The sequence below is a fragment of the Diprion similis genome, chromosome 2 (assembly GCF_021155765.1).
Source record: "Diprion similis isolate iyDipSimi1 chromosome 2, iyDipSimi1.1, whole genome shotgun sequence".
Taxonomy (NCBI): domain Eukaryota; kingdom Metazoa; phylum Arthropoda; class Insecta; order Hymenoptera; family Diprionidae; genus Diprion; species Diprion similis.
In genome coordinates, this window is record NC_060106.1 from 4,505,266 (window position 1) to 4,532,511 (window position 27,246).

At 39.5% G+C, this 27,246-nt stretch overlaps 2 protein-coding genes across 6 annotated transcripts in view; one reads left to right on the forward strand and one right to left on the reverse strand.

The window, feature by feature from the left end:
- LOC124416619 (stress-activated protein kinase JNK) overlaps nucleotides 1-27,246 on the reverse strand; it is a 103,429-nt gene that overhangs the window by 56,590 nt on the left and 19,593 nt on the right. For 4 of the 5 annotated variants that reach the window (XM_046897860.1, XM_046897857.1, XM_046897859.1 and 1 more), the window contains exon 2: nucleotides 4,103-4,138. The gene's annotated coding sequence lies outside the window, so the exon portion shown is untranslated. Of the gene's footprint in view, nucleotides 1-4,102; nucleotides 4,139-13,529; nucleotides 13,546-27,246 lie in introns of those variants that run through there. The other variant, XM_046897858.1, reaches the window with a different exon arrangement.
- LOC124416622 (pupal cuticle protein C1B-like) lies at nucleotides 19,762-20,529 on the forward strand. Its single transcript, XM_046897865.1, has 2 exons — nucleotides 19,762-19,883; nucleotides 20,121-20,529. Exons 1-2 carry the CDS (start codon nucleotides 19,869-19,871, stop codon nucleotides 20,412-20,414), a joined length of 309 nt encoding a protein of 102 aa, XP_046753821.1. The 5' UTR covers nucleotides 19,762-19,868; the 3' UTR covers nucleotides 20,415-20,529.

Below are 27,246 nucleotides of genomic sequence, written 5' to 3' on the forward strand. Positions count from 1 at the left end.
TTTGGTCGAACAGCATTGTTCGCGAGATGTTTTCTGCTATAATTTTCACTCTAATTTTGTCAACAGAGTTCAGTAATGCCGACCATTAGACGAGAGGCTTTCCGTTTCCCCAACGATTCACGCGTAAGCCGGTTACAACATTTCTGGCCAGCGTGATTAATATTTTCTGGAAGAAATCCTTCCCTGGTTCGCCTCCCTCAGCAGGAGAGTAAATCCGGCGTGTAACACTTCTGGATTTCAGCTTGGGCTCTCGCGAGCCCTCAAAGTCGTCTTGCGCGATTAACCCTAGCTTTCATGCGTCAAGTTTTGAACCTTGTCATCATTCTTGGGCTTATTTCTATCCTGTAACTCAACTCACGTACCAGAACTTGCTTGGATGATGATGACTCTCTGGAATCGGTTCCAACGCAAAAGACGTTTTGTTTCAAATAATTAAGATAATAGGAACTGGATGATGAAAGAAGGGATCAATGTCATGAAACCAATAGCGCAGTTTTACCAATAAATAATTTTGTCGATTATCCAGTTTTTTATACTCTGCATTAGCATAGTTATTCCTTCTTCCTTCGGGCAAACAGTGAGAATTCACTTTGGAAGTTGGCTGTTTACGTGCACTCGGAGAATACTGACAGGTAACAAGTAACAGTTAAGATAAAGCCCTGGATCCGTATCAGAGTATGTTTGTTTCTCTGTATATTGCAGGGTGGCCCGCAACTGTGTTCACTTCATTCAACTGAGTGAAACTCGACATCGCTTAACTCCACTAGTGTGTACTTTGGGTATTCGAGAGGGATTCAAGGAATATGTAGAGTAGTCTAGCTTTGGATTACGCAGAGAACAAATCGTCTTGGCTTCGGCAGCGTGGGTAGAATGTTCAGGTAATCCACTTGCGCCTCTCCACATTTCAAGTAACAATATTCGCTTCACTTAGAAACCAGGTACAATGAAATTTTTACGGTTCATGTCCCATGCTCGTAAAATGTGCAAAGCTCGCTCCGCTGAAGACAGATCATGATCTACTTGAACAGAATTCAAGGTATAAAAAGCAAGACCGTTTCCATCTTCCGATCTTGGTTAAATTGTAAGACATATATAGACGGGATTATTACTCTCTCGCATTACCGCTTTCAAGGTTTAAGGATGCACAATTTTTCATCCCCGGTTTCTTGGGGCGTGGATTCGCAAAATGACCCGAGATCGCGGTCGGTCGTCTAGATTCTAGAAGTGGTCAGCAATTCCATAGGGACATTCATCGCCGTCCACATAGCGTACGTTACAGCCTTTCATATAAAGACTCTGCCGATCTCGGGACTGAGATGGATCTCTTGTGCTTTGGTCGCCAGTAGTAAATCCGTTTCACCCGCTTTTTGGCCAATTTTATCGCGTTACCTTGGACCGAAGAGGGATATCGGTGAATTTATTTGGTGAACCGAAATCAGGTCTATTATTTATCCACGGTTCCCTTCCGAGTGACGGGTTAGTTGAGGAATTGTACCAGCACAATTAGAAAATAAGAAACAGCACAAGTCTATTCGACCTATTACGTAGCTTATTGTTGCAGAATACTTTGGCGCCTAGCGTAAATCAAATACAAAGAACTCAGAGAATCCTGAGTGTCTGCTTCAGACGTGGGCATCACCGGTCGTTTGTCTGGACGAAGGAAAAGCCGAAATAATAATAAAAAAGTCACGAAGCAAAAGTGAATGAAACGCCTGGCGCCATGCTGGGCGACGAAGACCTATAGCACACCTAATGGCACGAATGAATTGATGTTTTTTTGCTGTTTGCTGCTGCTGCTGCTGCTGCTCCCTACGCTGCACCTTCCTAGCTCCGAAGTGTTATATTGCTTATTATAGGTTACGGCTTGTGACTATGTCTTCAGGGAATACGTCGTCTGCCGCGTTATGACTCTACGGCTTTGTTTTTCACGAGATCATGACTAGGAAGCCATGAAATAACTGCTCGTTGAATGATGATAATGATTCGGGTGTATCACTGTGCGAGCATGTTTTCAAGTGTTCAGTAGAAAAAGATTTCATTACGACATTTGTACGATGTGAAGAATAGAATTCTGAAGGCATTAAGCTGGCTACATTTGAACCATGGCTGCAGCACGGATAAAGAAAATGCAATAATGGTAGAAACGGCTTCGATTGAGTACAGTCGTTTTTGCATCCGGGTCCTGAGGTTCGTATCGAATCCAATTCACTGGGAGCACTTTACGGAACAGAATAAGATAATACTGAGGATAAAAGAAGTACCTACCCAGGTGCAAGCAGCAATTTATCTTTAAGCCAAATTAATCCTACAGTGAGTTGAAACTCGCCATTGGTCTGGTTCGAAAAATTAATTGTCAAGAAAAGCTAGACTTTTATCCGGTTCGATGCTCGCTGGTTCACCAGCGCTTTCCTCGTTGTATATAGCTCTGGTTGAAAAGCTCTTATAGAAGCTGATAGTCGCCTCACGTGAGCTTTCTGTTTTCTGCTGGGCTTCTTTCGTCTCGGCTGAAATCTGTCTTGGACGAGAGCTTGGAGAACTAGTGACAGCTGACTCCTTCACTCCACCAACGCTGCGCACAATACCCAAGAGAATTAAGATGGCTTAGCCCCCTTTTATCCCGAACCCAACGGGATATCTATGAGGGCTGACGAGAGGAGGTCTGGAACGCTGATATCGAAAATCAATGACAGGAATATGAAATGAGGCAACATATCTCAAGGTGTGTGTGCAGTAGACATGCATTAGTTACGATTCCTCTTAGACCCCAGGTAACCCAAGACTCTGAAGAAGGTCAATGGAGTGGGCAAGTCATAGGTCGGGCCAGATGACTAGCTTCTTCAAAACATCAGCCTGATAGCACTAATACCGTTCCAGACATTTCTCACCTGTCTCAAAAGTTAGCGAACAATACTTCGCATAACTTGCATGCAACATTTCAAAACACGACGATTTATAATCTCATATTAGCTCGGCAAAAATCATCCGCAATCTTTACCCAAAGCTTTTCTCATTGTACCCCTATGTGATCAATGTTTTTCACATTTAAGTACCAAATTTTATCAATTGTTCCCACTGCTCTTATGTTCTTCTGGTCTGTAGTACTTCTTCAGTTTTTCCATAATCTTCGCATTTCTTTCAATCTTCTTAGAATCTCTTTGCTTGAATGAACGCAACGTGCCATGTACTTCTCGAGTCACCCACAACCACGAATAACAATCGAGAGTTTATAAATGAGCGAAATTTCATAGATTAATTCGTACTCTTGTAGCATTCCTAGCTGTAATATACCCCGGAGCTTGTAACTTCCAATCAATTACTCACTTCTCAGGCTAACCAAACGGTAATAGTTCGGTGTCGAACTGAAGCTAAATCATCAGAGTATTTCAAGAGAAAATTACAGACAACTGAGGTCCAAGTGCAAGAACTCCAGTACCTTGAGGCCGGATGATCTAATGAACCAACCGTTGGGTCATGTGCGCTGAATGCCGAATCAACCCTTCAACCAGATCTACACTATCAGTTATTTGTACATCTCTGAGAGTTTTGGATCCCTTTGCTTCGACGATCTGTACTCTAGACAGAACTCATGATCAGCTCGATGAGCCTCATAGGTATTACTTAAATGCCAGCAAAAATACCTGCGATCTTGACCTGAGATCGGAACACCTTTGAGCCTCATATTGTTCCGCGAATAGCCCGGGCGGAATCCCCTTCAAGAGGTATTGAAATTTTACGACTCTGAAATTATTCGGAAGTTCGTTCAAAGTACTTGGAATATTGGATAACAGAATAATTTGACCTTATTGAATATAGAATGAGTTAATTGGAAGGAGTTTATGGTGAGTGACGGTTCGCCCGGGTCGTAGAAAATCAACGAATCTATTTATCGTTATGATAATTTTCTGAGTTTCTTCTCTTGGAATGTTGAACATCATACTGCACTTTATGCTAATTAATTTACCTAGATTTAAAATTCTCCAATTACAGAATAATGACAGTTTTATTCCTCACGAATGGAAAATATGGACTCAGATTTTCTTGCGTCGTATGTACTTGTAGTACCTGTGAAATCCACTTAGAGCGAAAAAACGAATCAACTCACCTCAGTTGATGATGATTGAAGTTGCGCTAGCGATTTCTGAAACACAAAGATATTTGATCTTGTCAGTAATTTCTGGGTTTTTCGTGTACTTCGTACAAAAAATTAAGATGCGTGTTATGAGTTCTGAAATTGACAGTATTTGTTCACTTTTAAACTTCATTCAGGGATCTAGCAGATGCCTTTCTAACATTTCATACGAACAACCTTATCGACGTCATTCGGGATGTACGGAAGCAGACCTAAAATGATCTGCGTCAAGACAGCTAGTATAAATCGAACGAAGTTCATATTCTTGACACTGTCGTCTTCTTGAATTTAGCCCAACTGATTATCAATGAGACAATTCCCACGTGATAGCGACTTCACAGAAAATCTCAAACATAAAAAAAAGTTGCATCACTGATTGTATAGCAGGTAGATTCCGATGTAATGGATTGAAAATATTCTCTAGGCACGAGAGGTACCTGATTCATAAGATTTTTCGAAATTAGAATAATATTGACCCATTTGAAGTACGTAACTTCAGTCCAAGCAGTGCAAGATCTGAGTTCGATAGCATGTACCTACTTGGTACAGAAAATTTTAAAGTTTAAAGAGCAGCACTGTGCACGTCATTGCAGTAAACCGCCTTTGAAAATCTCTGAGAGGATTAATGAATAATCACAACGTTGGTAAAGCACTATTAACTGTACATGGCCTCTCAAAGATTTTTCTTCGTTTCCTTTTTCACCTTTTGAAGAGGATCAGGTGTTCAAAGCAGCCGGTTACTGCCGTTCCGTGGAAATCCACGCCTGGACAATACATGTAAAAAATATGGTAGCTCATTGAAGGTACAAGAAGTTCACGGCTTTGTGTACATGGTATCACAAATCATGCGTGCACATTTTTTCTGGTCTTTCATCACCCAACGATCAGTTCGTTGAGTGCAGAACCACTCGGGAATCCAGTGGGTACATGGGATCGAAGTCATTAGCACTTTGGCATGTTGAAGAAGACGGTACTATGCATATCTGATATAAGTGAAGTTTGCACACTAAAATATTATCCGAAAGAAAATAAAGTTTAAGGCAAAGAGGCGAACTGCCGAGAACTGGGTTCCGGTCGACCTGGCACGCAGATGTAGATACAATGTGTTTTATAGAGGTCATAAATACGTGCCACATGGCCTACCTATACTGAGACAAACGACCCTATCTACGGTGCAGTAGTACCGAACTACCTACACCGGAGGAATATTTTCCGAGAAGTTCCCGATAACGCGAGCAGCTTCTAACACCACGTCGTCGATGGTGGAATGCTTGGGTCATCTAGCTCGAGAGAGAGACAGAGAAGCACCCATGGATGGTAAGGAATGCCAATTTGTAGTGAAGTATTTGTCTGCCCGAGTCTCGAGGACTTGCCTGGCCTCCGCATGGTTTGACGAAATCGCTGAAGTATTCGGTTGAGGGAGAAATTTAACAATGAACTTCGAGATAAGCCACGAACCTTGGGCTTGTGCGTAATTCTGTGTGAGGAACGGCTGAAGTTCACTACTAAGTATACATACCTACTCGAAAATTTCTCAGACCGGCGAATATTGTTTGTCAGCTGACAACTTTTCTTGAGTCAAGCTTCGTCGGGTCAACTTCAAACTTTTGCAATATCGGATGTTCGTACAGTTCGTACGTAAGAAATTATTTAAAAAGCGTTGTAAGCCAACGATATACTACATGCGATTTGCAATAAGTGAGGGATTACAACTGAATGGAAATGATATTTTTTTACAAAGGCCCATGAGGAATATTACCGAGCAATATCAAAAGAGCTGAGTAATTAGATTCTAAGACTCGTTGAGAGGTTTATAGGTGAAAATCGGTAGCTAGAATTCAACTATATGTGGAGCTGAAGGAGCTTGAGAATGAGAAAACGGGAATCCTCGTTGAGTAGAAAAGCCTTCGATCCTCTTTTATCATGGTTTCTCCTTTTCTAGCTTGTAGGGATATCCTAATCTATACCAATATAGAAATTCCTTACGGTTTCTCCTATCGTTGGTATCCCTGATATGAGAGAACGCCGTTCAGTGGGGCAAAGGTAATGAGATTTCTGGATCATTATTTCTAGTGGAAACAGTTCAAGGCGGTTTACGGTTACACAAACCCAGGAAAATATAAATTGCTTGTGAAAACAACCGGTAAGGGTAGGCTATGTAGCTGAACAAAAGTGCGAAAAACCTCTTTGAAGTTGTGAGTAATTACAGAGTTAACACAGGCTTCAAAAATTGACTGCACCCATTATTTTCTAGTTCCATGTCAGAACTAGACACTGAAAATAAAAATTTTCACAATGCCATTTCCTCGTTCACGTCGGTCTCTCATTACAGCTTTTCATACTCAGTGAAATGAGTTTCCTTTCAAGTTTTGGTATTTCTGTCCTATGGAATCTTTTCCGGTTGGAATAGCGCGAACAATTTGTCGAATTCGTATCATAAAATTCGTCATTTGATACTTAACGTTCAACGGTATGTGGCATTTTATTGCGGTATCGAATATCCTGTCTTGTAATCCTTTCATTATGTATGAAAAGTGCAAATTAGTTTAGAGTTTTAGAGTTTCTTTGACCAATTCGATATATGATAAATTTTATTTTGAACGTTCGTGAAATATTATCAAGGGTTGAATACGTCTTGGAATGAACGTGAAATGGCGGGTAAAAGACCGAATAGTCTTGCAAAGCGAAAATTTTCCGAGACAGCTGTTTTCCGTACACCTATTTTCTGTCTCTCTTCCTCTCTCTTAAATTTCGTCTGAGAAACTCGCTTTGGCTCTGAAAGTTTAACGAAATAGAGTTTAACAATTTAACTTTATTGTGAGAAAAATGCGAGCATTAGTTGCAGCAGAAGAGGAAGCAAACTTCGTTTGCTTTAAAAACATTTTCCGGCTTCTTTGCGATATCGTATCTCTCGGCCTGCAACTTTAAATGCTTCGTAAATCACCTGCGTTTCACCCGAGTACCAAGTGAGAATAGACCCAGTTGGAATATCAAGGATATCTCGTCACGGGATCAATATTGCTCGCATTCGCTGCATGAAAACCCCTCAATTTGTCAATTTTCGAGTGAAGAAAAGGATCACTGAAAGATCAACGGGGCCAAAAAAAATTTAATCTCGTGATGAAAAAGTGAACTCGCAAACTCTGCCACGTAAACTTTAAACATTGTTGACAACATGTTAAGCGAGATCAATAACCGTAGAAATAACCCTCAGTGAGGATCGAGTGAGTAAATGTTTCAGCGCGGAAGCGCGAAGAACCGATAGGAAAAATAAAGAAGAAAGTCCGACATAAAGTCGAGTCAGGATAATCTTGGGATGCAGCAAATGATGGAAAGTAAATCCAAGGCTCGTGGGTACACTCCATTCGCCACTGAGGTTACATCGCCTCGTAAAAATCCAGCATTGTACACAAACGGGAGATAAGCCAACCTTCATAAATGTCTCGTCGTTACGTGAAACTGAGGCGTTTTAGTGGTGTTAACATCGTTTTTTTTTTTTTTTTTTTTTATTTCACTTTTTAGTTATTTATTTATAAAAAATGCGTGGCAGTAGAATCGAAAATCGATGTAGTTTACGAGATAGCTGGTTGAGCATCGTTTTTAATCAGGTTCACTAAGTGACACGGGTTCTTGTTCGATACGAGAGGTTAGTGAGGGTCTCGTAATTTGACGGTGATGGAATGCCTCTTTGGTCTCAGGCCCTCGTGTTGCGTAAGAGTTTTCAAGGCTTTTTGCGAATTCATCATTGCGAGGGCAATTGAAGTTTGCACGCCCTTTTACGGAAAAAAATTATATACTCATATGGATTATATTATACACGTGAATAAGCTGCGTAAAGTTTTTATTTTTTTCTAAATCAATACTGGAATCGAGCAGAAACTCCGAAGTCTCGACAGAACAGAATTGATCCTACATTCGTAATTTGTTCAAATGCACGAGGATACTCGAGTGCGGTTCTTTTGGTGCCAAGCTTAGAACGTCGCAGGTTGATGTTTTCCATTACGGAATATAGATGGAGAAGGTCATTCTTGGAGCCCGTAATATTATCCTATAGGAATAAACTAGACGCAGTACGAAGAGGTTATGGGGCATCGTTAAAAGAGTAGGAGCAGGCTCTCCAGAGAGTCGTATGGTTTGTATAGTTAGACGTTCTTAGCGTTGCACGCAATAAGGACATGGAGTAACCTCTAGTATAAGCATCACCTGGTCTTGATCAAGCTGCATTGCTGTTCAGCTGCGCTATTTAATTCGCCACAGAGTAACAAGGGGCGAAAATTCGAAGACAAATAAAGGCCTTGATAGCAGTTGACGATACCTAATTGTTTTCTGAATTTAACGCCGAACTAATTCAATACCCTGTGATCGAAATCCGCGTGAAGTTTTTGGTGTGATTTATACCCCAGCGAAAAGTTTTACGAAGCACACACACACACACACACGTTATATCCCGAAGATGTTGTCTTTGATTTATCGTCAGGCGGCACAATTAGCAGCCACCTATTCGACGAGGGTGTGTCCTCAAGTGTGTTAAATGCTGCTGTCTTGGAGATTGATTGCACTGCAGACTCGACGGCGACGTGAAGTCAGTATTATTGTAGCGAGCGAAAGGTTCTGATCATTCTCAGTGAAAGATTTGACGAAAAGCTTTTCTGAACCGTCTCTGGTTAATGAAAAAAAGGGATTTTATCCTCAAGGGTGAGGGATTTATTTCCTAGGTTGAGGGACACTGGGCATATTTTCCACCAATTGGATTACTCGGTAATAAAACCATTGAGCTAACGATTCCAGATGGTCTTTTCCAAGTTGAAGTTACTGCATACTTACGTAACTATATAGTGTGTCTGCAAATATAAATACGGTAATATTTTGCAAATGATTTTTATGTGTAAGGTTAGTTTTGTTTCTATCGGAACTCAAGATTCTTCTTGGAATGAAGTCACAGCGATTCTTTTATAACAGTAAAATTTTCTGAGGCTACCCTTTGAACGTATAATTGCGGGATCTTTCAATTCTGTTAGAGTCCAGTGACAGCTCGATGCAGAAATGAGAAACGGGGCCGAGCGGCGCCGGACGTATTTATAACGCGGCGACCTTTGACGGGTAGGCGCCGCGACGCTCCCTCTATGAAAAAGCGTCACGGCGCTCTAGCCAAGGCAAACGTTGCCGACATGGCCGGCGCCATGCCACCCTAAATGCCACTCCCGATATTCCGAGACAACGAAAACAACAGGGTTCAAGGATCATATCAACTCACCCCCCTTCTGCATTTGACACGAGCTCAATATCCATTGCAGACAACGTCCATTATTCCAGCTCGCAAGAAAAAATTTCATAGCAATAGATTCGTGATGAAACATCACGTTATCGCGATGCATCGGTGAGTTGTAGGCAAAGTCGGCCACGTGTGTTTTTGGTGATTGAAAATATATCATTTTTGGATTGATTCATGCCAGCGTTCCATGCACCATGCAGTGAGGTTGAAACAAAATTCAACTTCACTCAGCATGTTGTTCAAACTTCCTACATCTCCCATGACTCTAGACAAAACTTTTTCAATTTGAATTTACATTTGACCTCAGGTTCCGACCTATTTTGCCTTGGAGCATGGACGCAGAATTATTTACGCCCTGGGAATAACGTCGGCACGTGGCAATGCAGCAAAAAGCAATCTCTCCATACGTCCTCGAATTTATTGTTAGCGTATGGAAAGGAAATACATATATACCAATACATGCATCGCACATCTGTGAACGTGGGTTGGTATTGGCTTCAGACACTTAAAATATCGATTCAAATATTTTCGCTGTGCGTAGACAGTTAGAGTCCTCGAGTTGGTTAGCTTCTGCTAGCACTCGGAGGCTTAAGCAGGTAGTTTCTCGTTTGAACGAGGGGGTTCACTTACAATTAGTCGGCAGTTTCAATTAAGCACAGACACTGCGTACCGTGGAGTTCCCACTTGAGGCGTCTCGGCATGGTTAACGACAACTAGCACCAGCCGGCTTTTGCAGTCTCCTGGCACAAAGGCGTCGGTCTAAGGACTGAGGAGACAATAACACATTCGCTAAGTGTCGGCGAAGCACCAAGGATAACGGTTAGATCTTATTTACGTTAACCAATTCGTCAGGCCGGAGCTGTATACCTTGCTGTTGAAACAACGTTACACGACAATTCTACTTTTTCATCCCATGTTCCATTAATTTCCCGGAGTTAGAAGCCTAGTGGCGGCTGTCGATATTTCTTCTTCACGAGGTCGGATTCTGTTCTATTTTTTATTTACGATATAAGCGTGGATTCATGAGTAACTCAAAGCCATTTTCTTCCGACTCCAAGAGTGGAACCAAGGCATTGCGCTTCCTCGCTTCTCAAGAAAGGTATAATATAAATTAAACAATAATAAGCAAGAAGTCAAAGTGGCTGAGGCAGAGAAACGGGAAACCCCGTTGAACTCAAGTTTACAAAGGATTTATTCGGAATAAACGGATGATGAATGTAACACAACAAGCACCAATTAAACCACGGGCCATCGTCGTCGAGAATGTCAGCTGTGAAGAATGCTCGTTCCGGTAGCCTGAGCCATTTGAAAGTCAACTCCTGTCTAACCTGACCAAGTTCAAGAAAGAATGTCACAGTCAAAATACGCTTGATTGAACAAAATATCGAAATGCAATTCTTGAACCGCAAGACGATTCAGAACCAAAACAAAGAGAATCATTCGATTCTTGGACATTGCAGCTAGACTGCCGCAGACATACAATTCCCAATGGACTGTCCCTGTAGAAATCATCGATAGAAGCGCAAATCGATTGGGAATTTATTTATTATTCAAGGATGGGTGGGTAGTTGGGTTCCACACTAAAGGGAAACGAGGTCCAATGGCCGTGGGATCTGCACCGTCAACGCCGGAAATTGAACGAAGCGATACTCAATTACAGTACTTATATAGAGCGTGGTCATTGCACGGCGAGAATCTGTTGCCGCAGCACGAGACTCGGTCCGCTGTTCGGGTACAGGGTGATCCTAGCGATTCCCAGGTCCGGGCAGGGGTTCGTAAATGGAATTATCCCTCCGCTAAAACTGCCCGCGGCCACAATTGGATGGAACGCCGGGATTCTTGGCGACCAATATTCACATGCTCGAACTACAACAGTGAGCAGAGGGAGAAGCTACAGTGTGGAAGTAGATATACTATTTTAGCACAGCATAATGATGGTGTTCTGGCTTTAGGTGTTCTGATCAATATTTGGATACTCGATTATTTCCATAGGCACATTTCATTTTTATATTGCTAACACAATGTCACGCTATATAGCACAGTTGTAGCAAAAAGTATCAAAATACAACAATTTTTTAAATGAATCAACAAAGGAAGTAGGCTGTGATTAGATGTTTTTTTATATATATTGATTAGAGGTTACTTAACGGTTCTTTGCATGACACTCATGCGTAGACCAATTTTTCGATCCTTCGTTGTGTAGCGCGTTTTACGAATTCATGAAACAATCGATTCTGGCATTCTTAAAAAATCGAGACAAATTTTGTCAAGAATCAAAGGGGGGAACCTTACTTAGTATCAATGTTGTTGTTGTTTGCTATATTCGAAGCCTAGAAATTTCTTGTCCCTGAATCGCGGTTCAAGTGCGTTTTTAAGGTATTTTTTTTCTGTAGAATATATGCAATAAATAAAAGTGGAAATACTGTCGGATAGTTATATATACATATATATATACCGACTATGGAGATGTTTGTTTCGCATGAAGACATATTGCCGGTGTAATAAATTTATTCAAGCCGTAAAACCCGAGCAGCTATCAGTAGGCCTACCAGAAATAACAATTGAAGACAGAGAAAGAAAGAATGCAAAATTATCCGTAAATGAACATTGGAATTTCACGAATGACGTCATTCAAGAAACATTCACGTATCTGCACGTTAGAAGATCAAGCGTGTCAATTCTTTGTATTAATCTTTTTCTTTGCACTCAAAAATTTTTTTTACCAACGAAAATTTGAATAGGACAGTCGACAGCAGATAAAATATCACAAAGATGTTTTTGGCTCTGGTTAAAATGATAATATACGTCGGAAGAGTGTTTTATCTCATCGCTCTTTTTCAGGTAGGCAACTGAAAAACGGTCTGCTCACTGCTTAAGCCCGCATGATCTATACATCTGCATGTTAACGTAACAGCTTTTCCAAGCCGCTCGACAAATGTAGGGCCGAGGATCATCCAGACTAAGGAGAAGAAGAAAAACGATGTAAGACGTTGCGATTAGTCTGTTCACTACTAGAATGCTGTTCACTTCTATGCGGACCTGCACTTGCTTACTCCGTGTTTCCACCATCTACCAGATGTGATTGTGATTTCAAGTCTCTTGGTCGCTATAACGATTTCAAATCAGACTTCTCATCAGTAATCTTGGGAGTATAACAGTTTTGTTGGTATTGGATAAAGAAGTATTTTTTAAAACGTAAGGAACATAAAATACCTTAAATGTATCGAAAACCATTGGCTCTACTGTCATTGTGTTGAATTCTATAAGGTAAGTTTACAAACTTGTACCAGCCGTAAAAAGTATAACTGCAGTAGTGCCGTTATCGCCGATTGACTGACTAATTAGTCTCCATCTCTGATTTCATATGCCTACGTATTCACAAGTAATGAATAATTCAATTTATTCAAGAATCCCGTTCCGTCAGCTCAAATGCTCACCTTTCATTCCGCATGAGGGAAGGATATAAATATCAGGTATAACGGAAAACCGTGCATCATCCATAAGTAAACAAGATCAGATGTCAAATATTGAAGTTGGCTCTGCGATATGGACGGCCGTGAAAACTATTGGTTCAGAATTTATTTGAAAACTCTGGTGCGATTCGTTCGCGCTGCAGGTTTGAATGGGCTTCCTAACCGCAATCTCAAATATATCTTTCTCAAATGCTATTGCCGAAAGAGGAGATGCTATCTGGCGTTGAAAAATATCTAAGTATATCCTGCAGGGGTACGTGAGGATTCTGTACGTCAGCTACCTATGTGAATACATTGAGTTCGTCTAGGAGCGCTGCATACGAGTTTCAATAGATACCGCAGCACTTACTTCATATTAGGTATATATAGGTATGGCTGCACAAAAATGCAGTTGTGTATCGTACACACGGATGTGAAAACACGCGTTGAGTTGGCTGTTCATATAATAGAGCAGCGGGAAATGTCGTGTTCGGTGTTATTTTATTCTGAAGAAGTAGCATTCGTTGAAATGTGAACTATTCAAAGCCTAGAAAGATTCAGGGAAAGAAATGCGGCACACTATTTCTATACCTGAGATGTAAGCAAAACATCGGTCTAGCTGTGCGCGTGTTTTCTATAAAAGCATACGGACTAGTAAAAGGTTTGAATAACTCACCTCCACAGTTCCGAAAGGGATCTACCGATCGGCAAGAAACTCTGAGCTCGAAAAACGTACCTGAAACAAAAACATAGTCGAACATTAGTCGATTGCATGGTTAAGACCGTTCAATTTAGGATTATAAGATTTAACAAACTAAGTTACGAACGTGTTTATCCAGACATTAAAGCGAAAAAATTTGGCTCTCGATCCACGAGATTAACTACATCGTAAGTTTTTTTTTTATTTTTCACATAGAAAGCCAGGACCAAAATCGATTCGGTTTCATATTTGCTTACTGGCTTACATTTCATGGAAGGATAAAAGCTCGAGGCGCTTTAGAATTTCAAATAGAATAAACTCCCGAATGGATCACCGGAGTAGGATTATCGTGCGGTATATAATCGGTCAAATATTACTCGAAGAAAAAATTGTAAGGGACCGTATGTTTTTGTCTGAGAAAAGCTTGAGAGTCTTCGAGGCAAGTGGGTTGGGACCCTTCAAACAGTTTCGTGATGAACAAGCTTTGTTCGAAGTTTGTTCTGTGGGGATCATTTTCATGAGTAGAAGCCGAGAAATAGAGAGATTTTCGGAAAGCCCTACAGACCACAGTGTGTAAGAACCCATCAGTCCTCTTTTCGAGACAAGTGCCATAGCGGCACGTCTCCTCAAAGTGTTGAGATATTTTTCTTTGAGGTAAAATTAACCATCGCGTTTCGAAGCTCAGCCTACGTAAACATCCGTTTCAAAACGGTGTGACAGTAGGGTTTAATTGTCTGGAACAATTTTTATCGCGATTCTATCATACCGGTGTATGAAAATACAGATTTAATTTTTTTCGCCATCAAAATCGAATCACGGGAAGTAGAGTACAATTATTCATTAAACTTGTCTTTTCCTTCACTGTCACATGATTGTGCTACGATAAGACGAAGTCGTGCCTTGTCATAGGGACCATTTCATATTTTCTGAGCAATAACGGCTGGTTATAGGTATATATATATATATGTATATATATTAGGGTGGCACAAAAAAACCGACTATTTTTTTTTTGTGTCTCGTGTGACTCTCGTGTCCTTTGGAGTGAGCTCTTAAAACATCAAAAAGTAACATTTTGTCACACGAGACTCAAAGAAAAAAACAGATTGTCTGTTTTTTTGGCGCCACCCTAATATATATATACTGTCAGTTGTTTCCGGAAAAGAAATACGTTGATATTATTTCTATTTTGAATTTCGCCCTAACTGATGCTTTTGCACGATTTATAAGAAGATTCGCGGATAAAGCCTGCACGTAGTGAAGGATAAAGAATGAACAAAAGTAGCGGTGCAGAGGCAGGTGGGTAGTAAGCAAGGTAGCAGCGGCCAACGAGCACCAGAGGTAGAAAGGAAAGGAAGAGAACCAGGGTATGAAAAAAGAAGAAAGAACCATTGTACTAATTCACGACGCTAATGTGGAGAGTTTCTAAAGAATGGCGAAACAATGGAGCTACTACACCTGTTCCTGTGCTCTTTGCACTCGCCATCGTTCCTGCAATAGTGTCCCTCTGTCGACTCTTTCCGTGCCTCGACACGTGCCTCAGACAAGGACGATGTGTACCTCTTTACGCAATATGTCTACCCAAGTCCCGTCAATCTTACGCTCTTGCCATTAGGGATCCTCTTTGGCACTGCACGGACCGTACAAGTGCTGAGAGTTTCAGAGAGTTTCGATGGTGCTCGCGAACTAGCAAGAAGAATTACGGACAGTAGCTTCTTTTACAAGCTTTCAATTCGACGTTGCAGAAGGTCTTCGAGTAGTCGAGGAGAAGGAGGAACAAAAACCATAAAGATTTCGTTTTTGTTCGGAGCTCTAATTTATGCAGGGATTACTTACAGGGAACATTTCTGACAGAGTAATGTCTACAATCGAGAAACAAAGTTTTTTTTTCTGCGATATCGCAGTGACAACGACGAGGTAACTACCGAAGATCCCGAACATCAACCGAGCTTTGATATATCGAAGTGGGCTGACGGAACAGGCTAGACAAAGAAAAAAGCGACCCGACTTTAATGCAAGGAGTTGGAGTGGTGGTATTGAAGCAGGAACTTTTTACAAATTCTTTTCCAACAGTTTCTTTACTTATAGGGCATTCTAAGTGAAATCGAGGAGTCATTTGTCTCATATCATCAGATCTTTGCATAACTTTTTTTTTCGCATTGATTCCACTTCAAAAGAAGCCTAATTTTTTTTAAATAAGTTTCTCGTTACTCCTTCAGGTAGCGCGACGATCGTCTTCGCGTAAAACGGGGTGTATATATATAATATATAAGGGGAAGATATCAAATTTTTCAAGAAATGTTTTATATTTCTATTTTTTTTTTCGCTTCTGTAAGGACTATTAAGATTTGATTTTTTATGTTGGAAACTAAAAAAAAAAACGCAAAAAAATATGAGGCAGCCACAGCACACTTTCTAATTATGATAGGTATTACTAATTTTTGACCCAGAATCTGTGAAAAAAATTGTAGAATTTTAAAAATGGTGTATTTTTAGCTATCCCTTTTTTTTTTACACCAACGACGATCGTCGTGCCACCTGAAGGAGTAGCGAGAAAATTCTTTGAAAGAATGAGGCTTCTTTTGAAGTAGAATCAATGCAAAAAAAAAAGTTATGCAAAGATCTGATCACACGAGGCAAATGACTTCTCGATTTCACTTGGAATGACCCTCAGACATCAGAGGCTGAAAACAAAGAAAAAATTTGTTTTTCTACCATGACATGTAAAATAAATCCTAGAGCATTCTTCCGATTTATCGTGTCCCAACGTTGAGAATAACGTTCAGATATTACAGGATTGAAACTGTACCTCTAATCTTCCGAATAAGGTACATGCTCATTGAAATCCCAAAGGAATTACACACTACAAAATTGTTAAAATACAAACAGCTTTGTGTTATAACAGTTTGGAATGCTATTTCTTCAAGCCACACGTATAAAAGATGAGTGTCTAAAAACTGAACTAATGAAACTTTAACCGGCGAAATCTAAGCAAAGAAAAATAACAAAAAAAAAACAAAGTTATCCCTCAAAGAGGACTGGGATAAATATGAAATAACCCGTTTCGTCGTGTACAGCAAACGTCCCATCAACCGTGGAGGTTATAACTTACGTTTTAATAACTTCAAGTCCCCCCTCCTCTCCGCACCTGTCCACAGAGACGCTTAATCCCTACGGAAAGGTCCAGGAGTGCGTAGCATAGCGGTTGTCCCGACTGTGAGAGGCGGATTTGCAAGGTTTATTATATTTTTAATTAGCAATGGCATCAGCAACAGCAGCAGGAGCAGCAGGGCACGGGTTCGGAGGGTACGACAATGCCCTCAACCAGCCGAGAGGAATGGGTTGAGAGTAGGCGAGAGCGTGTCTTCGTCGAGAGGAAGTAACAAAAGATTTATACGTGGACCAGAGCGAAGCAGCATCAGCAGCAACAGCAGCAGCAGTAGCAGCACGATGCCACCGAGTGAACCTTCTCTCACAAATATTGCGGGTCTCCTGGGTTAATTCTGTTGCTACTATAGCCAAGCACCTCACGAGAGATTATCAACCCTTAATTAACTTGGAGTAGACTCGAGAGGACAGCCTCGATTTTCTGAATGAAAGAAGCTCGGAGGGCGAAACTGCGCGTTGCTGCTGCTTTTACCACCGAGCAATTGGAGTTTCGTCAATTTCGTTTTTCTCAGTAATTCCTCTTCGTGCATACGACTCACTGTGCACAAGTATCATTATCAGTAATGTGGTCATGAGAAATCGAGGTCTTTCTGAGGTAATATATAATAAATTCTAGCGAGTTTGAAACTCGACAACACACATCGATCATATGAGAACAAATCGAGATGCTTTGCTACACGAAAATAGACTTTAATTCAAGTGAGTTTAACCCGCTTCGGCAAGCAAGGGTTGGTTATTATTATGAATGCAAACCTCAAGAGCCATCAAATTAAGTGCTATTTTTAGACGTCAAATATCACGATATTCGAGATCTAAGAAACGATCGATCTTCCGAATCTTTTATGTACCCAATAATTGGAACTGCTCGACAAACTTACTCCATAAACACTGGGTTTCATCATTTCATGAAGATACCACAAAAGTACACAGACTTCGAGATCGCAATTCTGGATTCCAACATCGCATTATTTTCAATCATATGAATCCCTCGATATGAATATTTTTTAGCAGATGTGAAAGGGCAATGAAATGTCCAGAAAACAAGGATTCTTGTAAATCTGATATCACAGTAGACCAGTGAAAAGAAATTGAAAATGGAATCGAATAATTTCTTCATCGGGCGACACATTCGTGATGAATGTAAAGGTTCCCGCTTATTCATCACACGACGTTTTGGCAAGCTGCAAACGTGAACTTCTGTTACATCAGGCATAAATAAAATAAAGGAGGGGAAAATAAGATAAAAAAGTTGCGATCGAAGTACCGCTCCATGCTCGTTCCACCGTATTTGCATCCCGAGCGACTGTTTCGTGCCAGATTTTCCTTTTACTTTCTTTCATTTTTCTTGTTAGTAGTCTCGGGTGAAGTGATAAGAAAAAGGACTAGAATGAAAATAAAGATAAATATAAAAGGAATAGCCGCACATAGAAGTACCAGAGGGGTTGAGCGAAGAGGGGAAAATAAGACGAAGTTACGCCGGTAGTTCCCTTGGGTGATTGCGCAGATATTTTTCGTCTTTTCTTTAACTTCGAACGAAAAGAAAAAAAAAAGATAGAAAGAAAGAAAGAAACACGGACTTTCACAAAGGGGAGCATAAATAAAAATTGGGTGTTGAAGAATTTTTTATACTTACATTTTTTCACAGGAATGGTTGATAACTTGGTAAAATCAAGGGTGCAAGATTAATCGAGAATGGAAAAAGTGTTTTTGAAATATTAACCTGATGAATAAATTGATAACTTCCGGAATATTAATTAATATTCGCTTTCATCCGCATGATTTTATCGGAAAGTAATTAAGCCTTTCACCATCGCAAAACAGCCACTGAGCCCAATGGATACGTCTCGACGTGTTCAGTGGCAGCGTTGATTCTGTCTGCCTCGGTAATTTCGTAGCTTTTAAGATGATCGGCCACTGTGAGATAATGTGACGATAATAACAACTCCGGCATGGTGGCAGGTACGACAATGCAACCGACCATTATCCACTTTCATGCTTTTTCCCATCACCGTTGAGTACCCTCGTAATGTGATGATAAGAAAGGGAATTCAACGTTCCAGCGCCTCTTGCCCGTGAACGCTACGATTTGTTGCGTGAGATTAGAGGACCGGTTGTAGGGTGGTTTGATAATTTGAAGCTAGCTTGCATCACGTACCGAAAATAGTTTGAGCAAACAATGTCGCAAGGTGTTATTCATTCTGTACAATTTTGTGTTTCTCTAAATAAGACTTCAGCTGACGTTGAAGAGCAAAGAATGTCATCTTTTCACCATGGGATCCAGGATTACAAAAAGCTACAATAAAATTTCTGGTTACGCTGAAAGAGGTATTAAAACCGCGATAATTCGGTCGAATGACTTAGCAGCGTTCTCGAAATTTTTTACTCTCCTGACCGTGAAAAATTTCACAAGTCGACTCGGATTTCTTTTGTTTCGTCCCTCGTACCTTGTACTTGTATATAAAGGACTTTTCTTCAAAAATGAATAATGAGGCTTCTCAAGCGAACAATGTAAACGACGTACTTACGTGCGTATATACATGTAGTCAGATTTTTCCTCAAGTTGGACATTAATCACGAGGGGCACGTTATATGGAAGCGTATTTTTCACCGATCAATTGGTCGATTTAATCGTGAAACGGTGATGAATAAATGCAGTACGTAATAACAGCTAATACGAGTACTAAAATTCATACTCAGTATCACTGGATTATAAAAACGCACGGCTGCTTAGCAGGCTGCGTCCTGCATAGGTTCACGAAACTTTTAATCACTGCCAAGACCTCGAGGTTCGATTACGCGTAAATTACGTAGCATGATTGTCAAATACTTTCTACCATAGATGGCCGATAGCCAAGGTTTCTTGCCCAAGATTGTCGACGAGGAGCACTTGGGACGGTACGTGTAACCTTCCTCGAGACACGCCTGAGCCGTAAGCTGACACTAACAATGGGGCACACCGTACATACCCAGTTACCCACTCCCATCGGCGTCGGGGACATCAATTCATTGCCAATCAAGCCACGTAGAGAAAATTATAAACGGATTGGTATATAAAGCCTACCGCGGAAAACCCAGAGCATCATTCAGTTGTGAGTTTATCAGTTCATTCACAACCCCGCCGAGTCGATTATTTCGTAACAAAAAACAACGATGAAGAGCTTCGCGGTATGTATATAATATAAATAATCTACCCTATATTGCAATCTTCCTGGTACAAAGAGAAAATTTTGTAAAAGTAAATCTCTGATTTTGGTGGAGAATAATAACGACAGAGAGAAGAAAAAAGAAGCAGAATTATACCTACAAGCTTTGTTTTCGATTCGGAATGAGCGGTGATTTATGAATCGAGATCAGATCCTTATTCTGTTCCTTAATTCTAATCAGTGGCGACGTTTTTCTCAGGTTTTCCTTATCGTCGGCGTCGCGATGTCCGTCGCCAACCCGGTTGACGTCGAGTCTATCGAGCCTGTGAAGACGACTAAGGTTGAGGATGCTGTGGAGCCGGTAGATGCGAGTGTCAGAGACAAACGCACCCTCCTCGTTGGCGCCGCTCCCTACGTGGCCCCGGTTGCTTATTCGGCCTACGCAGCACCCGTGGCTTACACCGCCTATTCATCCCCCTACACGAGCTACCCTCTCGCCTATTCAGCCTACAGTGCCTATCCGTATTACGCTTCGTCCTACTACGTCGTGTAGAGACTTTGGGACGCAGCGAGGTTACTCATGGTGGTAGGATAAGTGCATGTAATGAAAATTTTAAGAGAATGTAGTTGAAGAAACAAAAACGAAAAAAAAAAAAAAACATATTATAAATATATAACGGAAAATACGAAACATCCAACATTCTTAACTCATCGCAATGTCGATATATTGTTACGTGGCATGTATATGTTATGTGATAATGCGAAATAAATGAATAATTATTAACAGAAATTCATATTATTTGAACTGACGTGATTGCCAAGGAAAAAAAATTAATTTTTGTTGCTTTTTTCAAGTGCGCAAATACCACAGATTTAGACTCGATGCGATCAATTTGACCCTTCTGATTTATATATATATATATACATATATAAGTTGAGCATTAAAGCTTCTCGAGCATTTTTCAACGAAACTGGTTTACCCAAGATGTAACGATTTTTCTTCATAAATTTTATGTGATGAAATAGTTTAGATCGTACATAGCTTTGTAAAGTGTTATATATTTTGAAACATAATTTTATTGAGATCCTTGTGGGAGGAAAAAACGAGAGACTTGAAAATCGCGGAAGTTTGGATAGTGAAAAAAAAACTAATTAACTAACTTTACACTTGGTCACTTAGTTTCTGAGTAAAGTGTGTCAAGTCTTTTAATAATAACATGAAAATGATTAAGAAGAGATATTTCCGAATGCCTATGAAGATTAAACCACTAATCGTAATTGTGATAATCTTATTTTGATCAGTGTATAATTACCGCAGTAATCACACATTTATTATAAAGTAAATGTGAATCCAGTTGACATTGAAGATATTTTTTTTATTACTAATTTTTTTTTTTTTTTTTTGTTCATGTCAAGGTTTTAAAACAGATTGACGAGTCTTGCATATTTTGCGGACAAGGCAAAGTCATCTTGGGAATACACGGTGAACTTCTTTCGGGTTTTGAAAGTTCATGAATTTCGTAAGAACAAGCGTAATGCGAGGAATGTAAACGGGTTTGAGAGAAAAGGGTTTTTTCGCTTCCGATTCAGCCTCAAAAACAACAACAAGAGTTTCAACTCAGCTTTGAGCTCGTCCTAAGCTTGCTGAGGGTTATTCGTGGAAAATAATAAAAAGTACAAAATGAGATAGAAGGTGAAAAATAAAAAAAAACGTAGCCAGGTCGCGAAATGACCTCAAAGAGTGAAATTCTGTATCAACCAAAGTGCGGTGCGATGTATTTCACAGTCTAATTACCCGCACTGGAGTATACAATAAATTGTATAAACGTGCTTAGTAATTACAGTAACTGTATTTATAATTAAATTAGGCAAAAAAAAAGTTTTTACCAAGTAAAAAATGTGGACTGATGATTTTTTTTTTTTCTTCTTTTTAACGCAGTATTTTGTATTATTTAAACAAAATATAATACAACAAGACAAGAACACTTGTCGCACTTGGATTCAAGTTTGAGAAATTTTCACCCGGCACAAATAATTTATATCAGCGTTACGAAGAAAAAAATGACCGGATTGGTATTATTTTTTTTTTTTTCTAAACTTTAAGCGAACAGCGTGAAAAAAGTTTTCCTAGTATTCGGCAACTTCGATCTCGTCAAACAATAAATCAGGGGTTAAAAAAATGTCGTATTTTTCCTTCAGGATTGTTAATACTTTATATATATCATATCGACCCTAAACCATCCATATTTGGTATTTTTCTAGCAAGCACTGATTTTCCAAGGGAACACCGGGACGTCTAAAGAATTTTCTGATTATTATTTAATTCAAAGATATAAAAAAACATTTTTTCACTTGGGTTTCAATATTTTATTCAATATTTACACGTTTCCCATTACAATGCAATTAAGAATTAATTTAGTTTAATTATTAATTAAATTAAGAGTTAATTGTTCATTTTTTTGTGAAATGTTTTTTTATATGTTTTAATTGAATAATAATCAAAAAATTCGTTAGACGTCCCTATTAAATATCAACTCAGGAGTTAAAATTCCGCGAGCATCTTATTTAAGATACAAACTGGTCCAGTGGCCACTGTGAGCACAAAAAGAAAATATTTACTAACAATAATCCATTATAAATTCGATAAAAAAGAAACAAAAAAAAAAATGAAAAATCAAATGCGCCCATATTCCACTCAACCGACAATGCTCATCTTTCGCCAGATTTTTTTTTTATACCTAAACCAACTATTTCAAGTGTAGTCCGTTGAAAAATCGAGCAATTCAGCCATGAACTCAAGATCATACGCGTCATCGAGTTTCTCACTATGTCTGTCAAATCCACATTACGAGACCTGAACAAGATATAAGTGTTAACTCGTTTAACCGTAGATGTATGGCATGAAAAAAAAAGAAAATGCTTGCGAGATGAAATAGGTAGGAATAAAAATGACAGAAGGAAGAGCATCGAGAAATAAGATCATCTTAAACGATCACCGTTACTCTCTTACAACCCAATATTTTTTCTGCAGGGGATCGCAAAAATTCTCAATGAAATCCAATTTATCGTCAATTTGTTCATCATATTGAAGTATCGTTTCCACAGACATCAAAGTTGAACTTATTGTGATAGGATAATTTCTAGGAAGAAATGATTGTCATCAAAGTGAATCTCTTTACCGTAGCATCGTTGAATATAAATCCTCATAGAGCCAGCTAATGAGGGCTGACCATACACGTGATGAAATATCACGTGTGCGATAACCCAATTATAGTATCACATCCATTGCAAGATTTATAAATGTGCGACGGAGGAACAGGGTGAATTTCGAACTTCAGCCATGCTAGCATAATGAATTTTTAAACACCTTGATTTGGGAGAGTCACAATAATATTACGAATGTTTTACCACGTAAGCAAAAGTGTTGAACTAAAATTAATCACCTCAGTAAAATTAGCTCAAGTGGAAATTGCATTTTTCATATCGATCAATGGAATATTGATCGATTTTGCAGTGATAATAATAAAGTGCGTAGCTGGTATCGTAAGAATTGAAATCTCTACTAGATATATTACTTAAATATCTATTCGAGTCAAATATATGAAATCGTTATATCGTAAGAGTTTGATTTATAAGCACTAATAACACTGATCAAGGATAGTGAATTTTGGTCATGCGTTAAAGCTTCATACATGAAAGTACTACACAGCGATCAAATTGAATAATTTAATTTCGATCACCGCTGGAATGCCGCAAGTCGGAGCGATGAGTCGATTAATGAGGTAAAAGGGTTGATTCGGTTGATCAATCAACGAAATAACCTTTGCCAACATGGTGGCGTGCCTGGCGTAGTTGATCACGCCACGTCAAATTCCATTACGCGTGCTGCATATTATATAATTAATTATTTTCGTCAAACGGTAGACGGCAGGGATGTGGTGGGTTTTAGATAGGATTCGATAAATCAATGCAACGAACCGTAAATACACGCTTGCACACGAAAATGGATTGACCAATTTTTTGGTACATTTCCCAACTATTGATAGGAAATTTTCAAAATTGGGGAGCGGATGTGAAGCGGACAGCGAAAAAATTTTGAGGGTCTGAAATTCGTTCATCTACGGCCTAATTCTATTCCTTTTTTTCAACATCTAGTCTTCAAGTTATGAGCTTTTAAAAAACTGACATAATTGAGGTACAGATTTTTTGGAGGCAGTTTTTCGAATTCAACAAATTTACAATAAATTATAAAGCATGATGGTTTCTACGAGAAATTTATTGTACTTTTTAATTATGAAATCAGATTAGAAATTTGATTTTTTATGTTTGTAAGAAACCAGAAGTAAATATTTCAAACTGAAATTTTATGAATTTCCACCATTTTTGCCCCAAAATCATCACATGGTTTAATTCTGTAATCACAATTTCAGGAACTAAAAATTTGCAACGCTTTATTCTATAATCCGAAGGCCCGGTTCTAAAAAGAACTAGTTCTAGTGTTGATTCTCACTGTAAAATTGTCAAGATTATAAATTTTCCTTCATTTAGTTAAGGATTATTATCAAAAATATGGATATAATTATACAAAATTACTTTTGAAATTTCAAGTATTTATGTCTACAGAGCTGTGATATCGCAGCAGTTTAACTAAGTATTATATGTTCTTTTTTCGAACAAACCAGCCGAATAGCATCCCGAACAAATGTTTATTTCCGGTTTTTTACAAGAACAAAAATAAGATTTCGAATCTGATTCCATAATTAAAAAGTATAATAAATTTCCTATAGAAGAATGTAAATTTGTTCAATTCAGAAAACTGCATCCAAAAAATCTGTACTTCAATTATGTCAATTTTTTGAAAGCCCATAACTTAATAACTGGAAGTCGAGAAAAGGAATAAAAAAAAAGATGATCACATCCATACCTTCTAGAAGTACAATTAGACCGAACATGACAAATTTCAGATCCTCACATTTTTTTCATTGTCCGTTTTACGTAAAATGCCCCAATTGTCAAACGCGTTTTCACGACGACATTACGGGAATGTTTGACGTTGAATGACAAGTGGGATATTGATTTGTATCAAAAATGGTTATTTACCCAACCAAGGCATATCATCTAATCATACATGATCTAATCTTATCTAGTTTTGTATAGATTGAAGAGAAGAGGCACCGTGTGAATAGAACATTTTGAATACTTCAGAATACAATCTGATTTGATAAATCTGTTTCTGATATCAACAAATTTTTGTTCAGCTGGAGTATGCGATAACGGAATTGTGAAGTGAAGATAGCGATCGTTTATTTCCTGACCGGAAATACAAAATTGAATATCGTCATCTGTGGTCGCGTGAAAAGCTATAATACCAAGCTTCTAAAATCGCAGTAAGAAGTTAAACAGTTCATTTGTAATTTGCGAAGGAACAAACATTCGCTCCGCACGATTTCGTTACAGGCAAATTGAAATTTCACGAACTGAACCACCGAGCGATGTGTGCTTATAACAATAATCCACAGGAATAAGCAAACCCCATAGAGAAGGGAATTTGTGATCAGATCTAGTCGATAGCGGAGGTGAACCGTTGCCGTAATTAGACTTCCGGCGCATCTGCTACCGGTTCCACGTGATATATCGGGGCCACGACTAGACCGCCACCCTTGGACTCATTACCTATCACAGCAAGCGAATTACAGAGGTCAGTCTGATTCTGGCTTTGGTCCTAATTAAGTAACGTAATTAAAGTCCTTCTACGCGAACGGTGCACACATGCTTCTCTCCCTGATTGCTATACATACTATGTATTCTCACACTTACCTGCCATAACGTCGAACTAAAATTTGGCTGGGTAATTTTGCAAAGCTCAAATTAGAATTTTGGAACCTCTCAACCCTTGTATTCCGATATATCAACTCGAATTCAGGTCTCATTTACCTCAAACATTGCAACTGAGGCTTCCGAGGGTCAAATGAGTCCCAATTTTTGTTCTCATTACAATCTCAAGCATCGGAATTGGGACTATTAATCTTTATTACTCGGGATTTCCCTGTCTAAGAAAGTCTCGCATTATAGGTTTCCAAATTAAAATTTCGTCTCGCGAGTCGTGAATGTGAATATAACGCATCCCAATGGGCCCACGAAATGTTAGATCTGAAAAGGACTGAGAACTCTGAAAACCGACACTGCTTCACGCAAATAGATTGTTCAGAGACTGAAACAGTAATTACAGGATTTAATCACGATTTACGTTGGTAACAATAATTTATTGCGACTTTACCACTCAACAGAACCCTCGAGGGTCGGCTGGTCGAACGTGACTGTACTCGAGCCGTTTCAACTTCACACTGTCCAACATGCCTTGTCCGACCTCAGAAAATTACGAGTATATATATGCCTGTTCCGAAATGTGTATCTGGACTATGAGAATGGACAACCGTAGCTCGCTTTTACACTTCTCGAAAATCTACAAAGTGTATAATCGAGCCGACCACAGATATACGTGAATTGAAAAGCAACAGGATCGGATATATCAGAGTACTTACAAAGCCGACGCGTTTATCTTCCGAAGAATAAAGTTGCCGAAACAGCTTCAACCAATGGTCGGATCTATAAGTAATTGACATTCCATGCGAGAATGCAGGAGAAGGTATAAACTCCAACTTCCGAACGATCGTCCGTATTATGCGTCCTGAATATTTCTCCTGCATGAAGAGTATCTTCTTCAACTGGTGATAAATTGGGTACCACAAGATAGGGGGACCATCTCTTAAGAGTATTGCAGAGCAATTTGATAATGGATGGTGAATTCGTTCCATATCCGTAATATTAAGTCATCGATAATTTTGTTTCGCCTTTTGCATGGCAAGTCGAACGTTTTAACCAAATGGTTGCGACGAGGTCGAACGGTTGTTAGATCACCGATCAAGTTATTGTCCTGGTTGCTCAACCAGCTGAGCGAGGATCGCTTTTTCGATGTAAATCGGGCTTTTTTACTGCTCTATATCACCAGTCCTCGCATCAGCATCCCTCGAACAATGTGAGCTTCGATATTGTGCCTATACCAACATGAAATGCGATGACACAACGTAGGGAGGAAACAAGGCGACAATTCCCACCTAATACATTCGATATTGTGTGCGTGCGGGCTTTTGACACGGTTACAACGATCTTCGACGCTACGTCGACGACGTGCCGGTAAACTAGCGTGGAACTTCGTTATCGAATTTACGGGAGCAGGGTGCTTGCACGGTGGTGAATATTGTCCCATGTGCTCCGATTAGCACGTAAACATATTATGCACACGTATACATGCATTACACCGGTAGGAGTTAACAATAAATTAAGAATGCTATATTATTGCCGCTGCCGTTTTATCGTGGAGGAAT